Source organism: Mesoplodon mirus (genome assembly GCF_964341445.2).
Source record: "Mesoplodon mirus genome assembly, chromosome: 5".
NCBI classification, from domain to species: domain Eukaryota; kingdom Metazoa; phylum Chordata; class Mammalia; order Artiodactyla; family Ziphiidae; genus Mesoplodon; species Mesoplodon mirus.
Window position 1 is genome coordinate 33,610,428 of NC_138980.1, and position 11,914 is coordinate 33,622,341.

At 47.3% G+C, this 11,914-nt stretch overlaps 1 protein-coding gene across 1 annotated transcript in view; it reads right to left on the reverse strand.

Moving 5' to 3' along the window:
* The window catches only part of TMPRSS9 (transmembrane serine protease 9), a gene marked incomplete at its 5' end in the record, with an annotated part of 32,763 nt that extends 21,553 nt beyond the window's left edge, over positions 1-11,210 (reverse strand). The window contains 6 exons of the mRNA XM_082620776.1: positions 1,417-1,530; positions 3,380-3,421; positions 4,212-4,387; positions 4,500-4,567; positions 8,131-8,258; positions 11,069-11,210. Of these exons, the coding sequence (XP_082476902.1) occupies positions 1,417-1,530; positions 3,380-3,421; positions 4,212-4,387; positions 4,500-4,567; positions 8,131-8,258; positions 11,069-11,210 (670 nt within the window). The remainder of the gene's footprint in view (positions 1-1,416; positions 1,531-3,379; positions 3,422-4,211; positions 4,388-4,499; positions 4,568-8,130; positions 8,259-11,068) is intronic.
* Positions 11,211-11,914: the final 704 nt, after the last annotated feature.

Genomic DNA, 11,914 nt, shown 5'->3' on the forward strand with positions numbered 1-11,914 from the left:
CAAAGACTGCCAAAGATGCCAGCAAACCACCAGAAGCTGGGAGACCACATGGAACAGATCCTCCCTCACGGCCTCAGAAGGAACCGACCCTATGGACACCTTGATCTCGGACTTCTAGCCTCCAGAGCTGGGAGAGAATACATTTCTGTTGTTTAATCCACTCAGCCTGAGGTCCTGTGATTCAGCAGCTCTTGGACAATCATACCCTAAAGTTAGCTATGTGGATGCTACATACCTATGTGACCAACCCCCAACACAAACCCTGGACACCAAGCCTGGGGGGAGCTCCCCTGGTTGGAAGTACTTTGAGTGTGTTGTCACATATGATGCTGGGAGAATGAGTTAAGCGCTGTCCACATGACTCCACTGGGAGAGGATAATTGGAAGCTTGCTTGAGCTTGGTCTCTCCTGGACTTTGCACCTCTTGCTTTGCTGATTTTCATCTGTATCCTTTCACTGTAATAAGCTATAACTACGCATATAACAGCTTTACTGAGTTCTGTGACTCCTTCTCGTGAATCACTGAATCTGAAGGAGTCTTGGGGACCCCCCGACCACACCTGCCAATTTCAATCAACCTCTATATCATCCTCCACAGCCAGGTACCAGACGCTATGAATGTCTCCCTCACCATGTATTCTGCAAGTTTCAAAATCTTTATATGTCCATCTTTTCATAGGATGCTGTGTCTCTCTGTTTATTTAGTCTGCTTTTATGTCCTTCAGCAATGGTTTGTAATTCTATATAATTATTATTATATACAGGACACAAGTTTATTTTATTTTGTTTTGCTATTAATCAAGAGTATGATTCTTTCCATTATATCTTCTAACCTGTTATTAATTGTATAAAGCGAAACAAGAGCTTTTTTTATGTTAGTATTTATCTTATCTTCCCCTTATTGTTGAACTGTCTTATTTTTCTGATATCCTTTTAGTTAATTTATTGATTCATTTAGATAATCAAATTCAAATTATGATAGTTTTCCTTCTTCCTTTCCAATACTTAAACCACTGTTCTCACCTTACTGCACAGGCTAGCATTGCTAGAAAAATGTTGACTACTCTTACAGCATTTCAATTGTAATTTTCCCTTGCTCAAATTCTTTTGGTGACTCCCCACTACCTACAGGACAGACCCCCCCAGTTCCTGGCATTCAAGGCTTCCCACGGTTTGACCTGATTTTTTTCTCCTTCTCACCCAAGGCTCTCCACTCCACACACCTCAAGGTCTCCCTTCTCTGCTTGCTGCTCACGTTTCCTGTCATATCACAGGTGCCCACTCCCGTTCTCTGCCCAGCTCAGTGAATGCCAGGACCATGTGTCTGTGTGTGATGAGCACAGTGGGCCAGAGAACCAGCACTTGAACCTGGAAAGGGGACATAGCCCAGAAAACAGGCCAGACAGGCAGACTGACCACAGTGGGCCTCATCGGAGCCATCAGAGCAGTCCGCTGTGTCATCACACTCCGGGTTCACCTTTGTCACACACTGGCTGTTCCCGCAGGAAAAGGCATTCCCTGGACAGTGACCTGAGGGCAGACAAGAACCGCATTCCTGACCTCACTCCATCTCTCCTGCCTGCTCTCCACGCGGAAACTCTAGAGCGTGGAAGGCATCTCTTCTCTGCTTCCTTTTCTCTGAATGTTTCTGAAATAATTTTCTCAGAATTAGTACAGAGATGTAACACATGAGAATGCTAGTCAGCACCAGGGCCAGGGCTATGCAATCTAAGTGTATGTGTGCCATGTATGTACTTTTACATTTCTATCAGCCACGTTTTATTTATTTATTAATTTATTTTAATTAATTTATTTTTTGGCTGCGTTAGGTCTTCCTTGCTGCGTGCAGGCTTTCTCTAGTTGCAGTGAGCGGGCGCTAATCTTTGTTGTGGTGCGTGTGCTTCTCATTGTGGTGGCTTCTCTTGTTGCAGAGCACAGGTTCTAGGCACGTGGGCTTCAGTAGTTGTGGCACGCAGGCTCAGTAGTTGTGGCTCGCGGGCTCTAGAGCGCAGGCTCAGTAGTTGTGGCACACGGGCTTAGTTGCTCTGCAGAGAATGTGGGATCTTCCTGGACCAGGGATCGAACCCGTGTCCCCTGCATTGGCAGGCGGATTCTTCACCACTGCACCACCAGGGAAGTCCTGCCTTGTTTTTAAAAAGTAATAGGGGGACTTCCCTGGTGGCTCAGTGGATAAGACTCTGAGCTCCCAGTGCAGGGGGCCCAGGTTAAATCCCTGGTCAGGGAACTAGATCCCACATGCATGCCACAACTAAGAGTTCACAAGCCACAACTAAGGAGCCAGTGAGCCTCAATTAAGGAGCCCACGTGCCGCAACTAAGGAGCTGGCAAGCCGCGACTAAGGAGCCGGCAAGCCACAACTAACGAGCCCGCCTGCTGCAACTAAGACCTGGTGCAACCAAATAAATAAAGAAAAAAAAATTTTTTTTAAGTAAGAAATAGGTGAAATTAATTTTTTAAATTGTAATAAAGTACACATAACATAAAATTTGCCACTGAAGCGTAGGTTCACATTTGGGGCCATTCTCTGGGGGGGCCGTCCTGGGCACTGTGGGATGTTGAGAAGCACCCAGGCCCCACTCACTGAATGCCAAGAGCACCCCCCATCGTGACAACCACAGATGTCCCCAGATATCACCCTGTGTCCCCTGGGGAGGCAGGATCACCCCTAGTTGGGGACCATTGATGTAAAGCTAAATAAATGTATCTGTAGTTGTGTCATGAGCCATCTGGGAGGAAAGTCACCAAAATAGTAAAAGCAATGAGATTCCAGGTGATACCTACTCTTTTTTCTTTTTTTTCCCCCCAAACTGTTTTTTGTCTTTTCTTTTAATAACAACTTTCTATCACTTAAAAACAAAACAAAAACAATAATGCCTTCTCTTAATCATGCTTGGCTCTGAATAATTCAAAGTGCCTCATTTTTAAATCGTCTGCTCACAGAGATATACATTCTTTTTCATATTCTTTTCCATTATGGTTTATCACAGGATACTGAATATAGTTCCCTGTGCTATACAGTAGGACATCATTGTTTATCCATCCTATGTATAATAGTTTGTATCTGCTAATCCCAAACTCCCAATCCTTCCCTCCCCCACCCCCCTCCCCCTTGGCAACCACAAGTCTATTCTCTATGTCCATGAGTCTGTTTATGTTTTGTAGATAGGTTCGTGTCATATTTTAGATTTCACATATAAGTGATATCTGTCTTTTTCTGACTTACTTCACTTAAGTATGATAATCTCTAGGTCCATCCATGTTGCTTTAAATGGCATTATTTCATCCTTTTTTATGGCTGAGTAGTATCCCATTGTACATATATATACCACATCTTCTTTATCCATTCATCAAAACATACCTGATTTTAAGTCTCTTTCTGTCAGCAGCCCCTTCTGGCTTCCTGCAGCAAAACGGAGAAGAGATATAAGCTCATTTAGCGAGCATTGAGGTTCTTTGACATCGTATTGCAAAGCAGTGGTCTGCGCTGTCCACCTGGGATCCACTTAAATTCTGACTTAAATCAGCAAAGATGAAATCAGATGAAATATTCCATTCCTCACGATAAGAGCTCAACAGCCGCGTGGGGCAGGTGGCTGCCAGAGTGGATGGCGCCGACCCAAAACATTTCCATCCCCGCAGAAAGCTCTCTTAGTGCTGGCGAGGTTACTGAGACTCACTGAGTGTGTCAGGAGTGGTGGAGAGGGGACTGTAAATGTCCTGCAGGGCAAGGTCAAGGCAACAATTTTAAAATCTGAGCAGTCTGACCTCATGCCTGGCTCTCAAATCACAACGCACAGCAATCTTAGAATTTTAGAGCATAACATTTACCCTTATTTCTATACCAGGGGCCAGGAGCCAAATCCGGCCCACCACTTGTTTTTGTAAATAAAGTTTTATTGATACACAGTGGTGTCCATTTGTTTATATAGTGTCTTTGCTGCTTTTGTGCTATAATAGCTGAGTTGAGCCATCTGGACAGAGACCCAGTCGGTGGCAAAGATGAAAATATTTATAGGTTGCCGCCCCCTGGTCTAGACCATAGAGGGTAAAGCAATGGGTATATGTTTCCTTGTCACCGAGAGGGGCGATTACGGAAAACCTCAAGTTTAATGCAACTTTCAGTCAGCTCCCCTTCCCCAGCATGTCCCTCCAGCCCCTCCCAACGTTGCCCTGTCTCTGGGGCCACTCACCTGTGAGCTGGGCAGACACGATGGTGCCATAGGGGGCCAGGGGGATGCCGCGGCCCTGTAGCCTCTCTCGGAGTCCCCGCTGCAGCAGCTCCTCCTCCAGGCCCGGGCTCGGTGTCCGCAGGGCCGGCTGCATAAAGTGCAGCCGAAAACGCACCAGGATGCTGGCGTTGCCCTCCCTGCGGGGAGGACACTGGCCCTTGAGAGGGAGGGCGCCTCTCGGCTGGAATCTTCTGCAATCTCTCGGGCAACCACCAAGCTTCCTCCACCTCCAAGGAGGCCCCAACTCACCAGTAACTGAGCACCGTGCAGCCCACACAGCTGGCCTCCAACTCTGTCTCCCGAAAGCTGCTGACAAACTACAACGGAAACAACCGTAGCAAATGTGAGACCCTGCGGAGACTCCCTGGCGGGAGAGCTGGGAAGGGAATGGAAAAGCATCTCCTCTTCAACTCCACGTGTGCGGCCAACTCACAGAACTAAGAGACAGGACAGGCATCTCGAAGTCGTGCCTATGAAAATATAGCTCCACCAACAGATGATGGAAAAACCCCACGTGGTCCCTCCACACCCGGGAGCATCACTCGGCCATGAAAAGGGGTGAAGCCCTGACACTCACTACAGCGTGGACGGACCCTGAGAACACGACACCCAGTGAGTGAAGCCAGACACAGAAGGACACACGGTGTGTGATTCCATTGGTGGGAAACATCCAGAACAGGCCGATCCACAGACACAGAGAGTGGCTGCGTGGTTGTCAGGGGCTGCGGGAGAAGGGAAGGGGGTGACTGCTGATGAGGGTGGGGTTTCCTTTTCGGGTGATGGAAGGTTCTGGAATTAGAGGTGATGGTTGCACAGCTCTGTGAATGTACTAAATGCCACTGAATCAGTCACTTTAAAAGTGGATAATTTTAGGGAATTCCCTGGCAGTCCAGTGGTTAGGACTCGGTGCTTTCACTGCCGGGGGCCCAGGTTCAATCCCAGGTTGAGAAATTAAGATCCCACAAGCTACACAGCATGGCCAAAAGAAAAAAAATAATAAAGAAAAGGATAATTTTATGTTATGTGAATTTTACATTAAAAAAAAAATTCTGTGGCTGAGCCCACTTTGTGCAAGCAGACGCTATCAGGAAGGTCCTTGTCCTTCATGTGCTGTTAGGGTGACCACTGTCCGCGTCTCCTAGGATTGTCTCGGTTTGGGCACCAAAGGGCCCACATTTCTCCCCTCGGCAGCTCATGTCACCCACAAGTAGGGTGACCACGTAACCCCGTTTATCTGCTCTCCCAGTGTAGTCACTGACAGCGTCCCTGTCCCCTGGCAGAATGTCCTGCTTAGGTGCTAACTCCTATGGTCACCATCCTCACTCCCTAAACACACGGGATGCACGGTCACGCCTGTTCATTCGCTCGTCTAAAACACCCTTAATCCAATTTGCTTCTCTGAACCGCACCCTCTGAGTCCACATCCCCACTGCCCACACCCAGACCTGCACTGTCCTTAGAACGTTCCACAAATTTCCAAAATGTTCTACACCTGCCTTGCCCCATATGGCAGCCGCTGGCCACATGTAGAAACTGAGCATTTGAAATGTGGCTGGTGCCACAGAGGAACTGATTTTCACATTTTGTTCAATTTTAATTAATTCACGCTTCAATTTCAAAACGGATACTTGATTCAGTCACTGGAAAATTCTTAAGTATATTTGGAGCATCTTGGGTCTGTAAATGTTACAAATTCTAAGTATGGATGGAGTTTTCCCAGTGGAAGCTCAGTATCCACCCTGAGATGTGAGTGTAAAAGACACACCAGGTTTGGGGGACTTCCCTGGTGACACAGTGGTTAAGAATCCACCTGCCAGTGCAGGGGACATGGGTTCAACAGCTACTGAAGCCTGAGCGCCTAGAGCCCGTGCTCTGCAACGAGAAGCCACCGCAATGAGAAGCCTGCACAACGCAACTAGAGAAAGCCCGCTTGCAGCAACGAAGATACAACGCAGCCAAAAAATAAATAAACTTAAAAAAAAAAAAAGACACACCAGGTTTGGAAGCCTCAATACAAAGGAAAGAATGTGAAATATCTCATTAATACCTGCTTTATATAGGTTGATGACATGTTGAAATGATAACATTTTGGATATTCTGGGTTAAATAAAATGTATTATTAAAAATAATCTTACCTGTTTCTTCTTACTTTTTTTTTTAAAAAGTGGCTACCAGAAAATGTTAAATTACATGGGGCTTCTGTTACATTTCTACTGGACAATGCTGCTTTAAGATAAGGGATTGAGATTAGCAATACGGCCCATGTGCTGAATTAGAATCATTGCCTGTTTTTGCACAGATCATGGACAAGAATGGTTTTTGCATTTTTAAATGTAAAAAAAACAAAAGAAAAATATTTCATGGTGCATGAAAATGGTATGAAATGCAAATTTCAGTGTCCATAAATAGAGGTTTATTGGCACATGGCCACGCCCACTTATCCATGTCATCTATGGCGGCTTTCAGGCTACAACACAAGGCCCAGCAGTCAAGACAGACTCTCTGGCCCCCAAAAGCCAAAAATATTGACCATCTGGCCCTATTACGGAGAAAGTTTGCTGACTCCTGGTCTAGATGATGGTGACTCCTAACTGTCCCCCTGCTTCTCTAACATCTTATCACACATTTAAAATGAATCCTTACCTAGTCACCTTTCTCTTTCCCTTAGGATAAAATTTTAAACAATGTTTTAAAAGTCACCTACCTTAAAAACTCACCTTTTACAAGTGTACAATTAGATGGGTTTTAGTATATTCACAGAGTTGTACAACCTCATCACAATTTTAAAACATTCTCATGACCCCAAAAGAAGCCCCATCCCCATCAGCAGTCACCCCCATCCTCTCCCCAGCCCCTGACAACGAGGAATCCACTCTCTGTGTCTGTGGATCTGCCTGTTCTGGACGTTTCCCATCAATGGAATCACACACTGTGGGTTCTTCTGTGTCTGGCTTCTCTCACTGAGCATCATGTTCTCAAGGTCCGTCCACGTTGTAGCGAGTGTCAGTGCTTCTTTCCTTTTCATGACTGAGTGATGCTCCCGTGTGTGTGGAGGGACCACAGCTGTTTATCCATCATCTGTTGATGGACATTTGGGTTGCTTTCACTTTGGGGCTGTTATGAATCGCGCTGCCGTGAACATTCGTGTACAAGTTTCTGTGTGGACTCACGGTTTTGTTTTTCTGGGGCAGACACCCAGGAGCGGAATTGCTGGGTCAGATAGTAACTCCATTTTTTTTTTTTAAGATGTTGGGGGTAGGAGTTTATTAATTAATTTATTTATTTTTGCTGTGTTGGGTCTTCGTTTCTGTGTGAGGGCTTTCTCTAGTTGTGGCAAGCGGGGGCCACTCTTCATTGTGGTGCACGGGCCTCTCACTATCGCAGCCTCTCTTGTTGCGGAGCACAGGCTCCAGACACGCAGGCTCAGTAGTTGTGGCTCACGGGCCTAGTTGCTCCGCGGCATGTGGGATCCTCCCAGACCAGGGCTCGAACCCGTGTCCCCTGCATTAGCAGGCAGATTCTCAACCACTGCACCACCAGGGAAGCCCAGTAACTCCATTTTTAACTTTTGGAGAAACTGCCAGACTGTTTTCCACAGTGGCTGCCCCTTTTCATATTCCCACCAGCTACGTAGGAGGGTTCTGATTTCTCTACCGAAATGCAGTTTACAACCTTTCAACATGGCCTATGGATCCTGCAGCAGTCAGTTCCCATCGAATGCTACCCTCCCCTGCATTCTGGAATGCATCAGCCCCTGCCCTGTTCACCCCATGGGGCCCCCTCCCTACCTCAGAGGCTGCCTGGGCCCCCCATTGCTCTGCTGCCTCAGTCAGAGCCCCTGGCCTCCCACTTGGCCCCCCCTGGCTCCCAGAACCCTCACCAGCGTTTCCAGAGTGGGCGTCAGCGTGCGGTAATAGTCTGAGGTCTCCTGCCGCAAGCTGGGGGCAAACCGGATCCCTCGCAGCTCGGCTGTGTGCTCCACATTGACACCCTGTGTAGAGAGGGAGGCTGCGGACAAGACCAGGGCCCCGTGAGAGCGCCCACCTGCAGGGGCAGGGCTCAGCCAAGCCGGCCTCCAAGGCCCCCCCATCACCCTGGGGCAGTCACCCCCAACAAACGGGGGGTGGGCTGACTTCCCAGGGGTTCAGTGATTATTAACAGTGCTCCCTTATCAGCTCTCACCCATTACCCCCCAAAGGCACCCAGGTACACAAAGCCCCAGGCATCCCCAGGTTTCCTTAAGGGGAGGACTGGATCCTAGCCAAAAATGGCTGAAATGGCCTCAGAAGGAAGACCTTCCCTCGACTTTGGGACAATTCCCACCTCCTCCCTGGGAATGGGCACCAAATACCCCAGGGGCACAGCCAGGGGTACCAGGACCCTCGAACCCCGGCCCATGACACCACCCTCTGAATAATAGTTTCCAACGGTTGTCAAAAGTACACAACAGCAAAGAAGAACAGTCAAAAGTACACAACAGCAAAGAAGAACAGTCATAAAATGTTGTAAAGAACACAACCCTACATGATACATGAAGACATGTGTTTCTAACTGTCGAAAATATGTGAGACTGGCAAAGGGGTCCATCAGTCAAAAATGATCATAACCACAAAATTAAAAGACTAGAAGTAGGGAGTTCCCTGGTGGTCCAGTGTTTAGGACTCAGCGCTTTCACTGCTGGGGCCTGGGTCCAATCCCCGGTCAGGGAACTAAGATCCCACAATCCATGTGGTATGGCCAGAAAAAAAAATTTTTTTTTAAATTAAAAAATAGAAGTAGCAGCCACCTACACTGTGAAAGCTGGCTCCCAGCTCTATTTATTTGAATGAATATTCAACCAGCTCGATATTTAGATATTTATTTATTTAATAGATAGAAGAGTCTAAAGTAATTCTAAAATTGGTTTGTTTTCTCATGCAAGGAACTAAAAAGAAAGAAAACAAGAACCCTGCTGTGTAGACCCATGTGCTTATGTTCTGAGCCCCAAATAAGCCTCACACTTTCCCTCTGAAATAACCATGGGCTCCCAGGCAACTGGAGAAACAGCCCAGCAAGGGCCCGTGTAAAATTTTATACTTCCAAATAAAACTTTGAGCTGTCTGGGAAGGGGACAAATTTGAATTGTAATTTAAAAATTGTTTTTAAATTTTAAGTGCTTCTTAGAGCCTTCCTCAGTTTCAGAGGTCCTGCTGGAGATTTTATCTACCTGTTATCCCAAAATGTAGCTGTGCTTCTAGACTGGAGGTGTGCAACTGTCCCCTGTCCCCTGTCTCTCCCTAGCGTGAGGACACACGGACACGGACACCTCCCCCCCCGCCCCCCCGCCCCACGACCACAGAGCCCAATTTTCATGCACTTCACCCCACAGCCACTAGAGGGCCTCTGTCAGCCGTGCCAGGCTCCGAGTTAGTCCAGATATTCACGAATATATATATATTTAAATATATAATATATATCTTAAATATATTTTTAAAAATACATTTTAAATATATATTTAATATATTAAAATATATATATATCCCACATTGGATCGCCAACTTATTATTTTGCCACATGACAGCATTTTCCCCCCAAACTGCCAGTTACCATCATCATGTCAAGGATGAAAGGTGACCTTTACATCCCCACACAGAACTAGCAAGCTCATCTCAGAAGGAGCCCAGTCCAGAGCAGGGCTTCCCAGCAGAACTCCCCCTGATGATGGAAGGTTCTAGATCTGAGCATCCCCTGCAGGAGCCACGAGCTACTCATGAAATGTGGCTGGTGGGGACGGAGGAACTGGATTTTACCTGTTATTTAATTTAAGCTGACTCAGTCTAAACAGCGCTGGGGCTCAGGGCTACCACGTCGAGGTGTGGGGCAGCCCTGGAATTCTATGCAGGCGGCAGGGCTCTGTGGACCATTCCACTGACATAAAAAGACCTTCCTTTGTGTGTTTGTATAACTGCAGCCTCACAGCATTCACCACAGGTCATCATTTCGTATGTTTCATTGTAAATAATATGAACGTACGTACATTAGAAGCAAATATGAAGTGGGAGCCACTTTTCACTGTGGGAGGTGAGAAAGTCAACGACTGCTCACTTATACTTTTGAGGACTTTTCAAATTTCTCAAGGTTTTTATTTTTATAAATTTATTTATTATTTATTTTTATTTTTGGTTGCGTTGGGTCTTCGTTGCTGTGTGCGGGCTTTCTCTAGTTTCGGCAAGCGGGGGCTACCCTTTGTTGCAGTGTGTGGGCTTCTCATTGCGGTGGCTTCTCTTGTTGCAGAGCATGGGCTCTAGGCAAGCGGGCTTCAGTAGTTGTGGCGCACAGGCTTAGCTGCTCCACGGCATGTGGGATCTTCCTGGGCCAGGGCTCGAACCTATGTTCCCTGCATTGGCAGGTGGATTCTTAACCACTGCGCCATCAGGGAAGCCCCTCTCAAGGGTTTTTTAAAAGTTCATTTCCCTACTGGTCTCCATTTCACCCTGGTTGTGAATCTTCATTAAGCAACTAAGACCCAGCGCAACCAAATAAAAAATAAATAAATATTTTAAAAACCCAAAATCAAACACATGGTATTAAAAAAAATAAAGAATCCCACTGGTGGGAAACCTGAAATTTGCAGGTATTGCCTTGACACCCAGGCACCCACCACCTAGCCCAGAACTAAGTGCAGCCACACTCAGCACCTGGTCCCATAGCCTTGCTGTTGGGTGGCCTCTCTGTACTGCATGCTTGGCCCTTTGCTCTGGGACACTTTTGAGCCACTCCCAGGCGTCTTAGTGCAAGCTACCTGCTGTGTAGACCCATGCAAGTCTGTGGCCACTCACCCACGAGGACTCCCAGGGTGACCATGACGATGCTGGTGGCCACCATGACCGAGAGGGCTGCCCGGCAGCATGCGGCATCTGTAGCCTGGATGTCCTTGGTTGCCCTGGGCACTAGCTGTAAGTCACCGGCGGTGGGCTCCATGGCTCCCAGACGTGGGGACGGCAACCTGGAAGCCAGCAGAAAACAGACAGAAAAAGGAGGTCAGAGCTGGGGGCGTTTCTCTTTCCCTAAGCAAGGGTCTTCCTTGTGCAGACGTGACAGCCATCAACAGCGCCCTAGGCATCGGGGGCTCCACGCAAAACATAAAAACGGATTCAACATGATTGCTGGCTGGGCTGGCACACGCGGGATCCCCATGGGGCCCTTGCTGGGAAGAGTATGTATGAGTTTCCTGCAGTTGCTATAACAAATGACAAACCAGTGGCTTAAAGGAACACAGACTTATTATCTTACGGTTCTGGAGGCCAGAGGTCTAGATAATAGAAGGCTGTGTTCCTTCTGGAAGCAGCCGTCTGCAAGCCAGGAAGGGAGCTCCCACCAGAAACCAACACCGCCGACACCTTGATCTTGGATCTCCAGCCTCCAGAAGTGGGAGAGAAAAAATGTCTGTTGTTTAAGCTGCCCCGTCTATGATATTTGTTCTGGCAGCTTGAGGTGACTGAGATAATTGCACAAAGTCCCCACATACCTCACACCCAGCGTCCCTAATATAAAGTCTGGTACCTGTGTCACAATTAAGTAACCAATTTTTTTTTTTTTGGCTGCATGGCATGCAGGATCTTAGTTCCCTGACCAGAGATCGAACCCACGGCCCCCTGCAGTGGAAGCTTGGAGTCTTAACCACT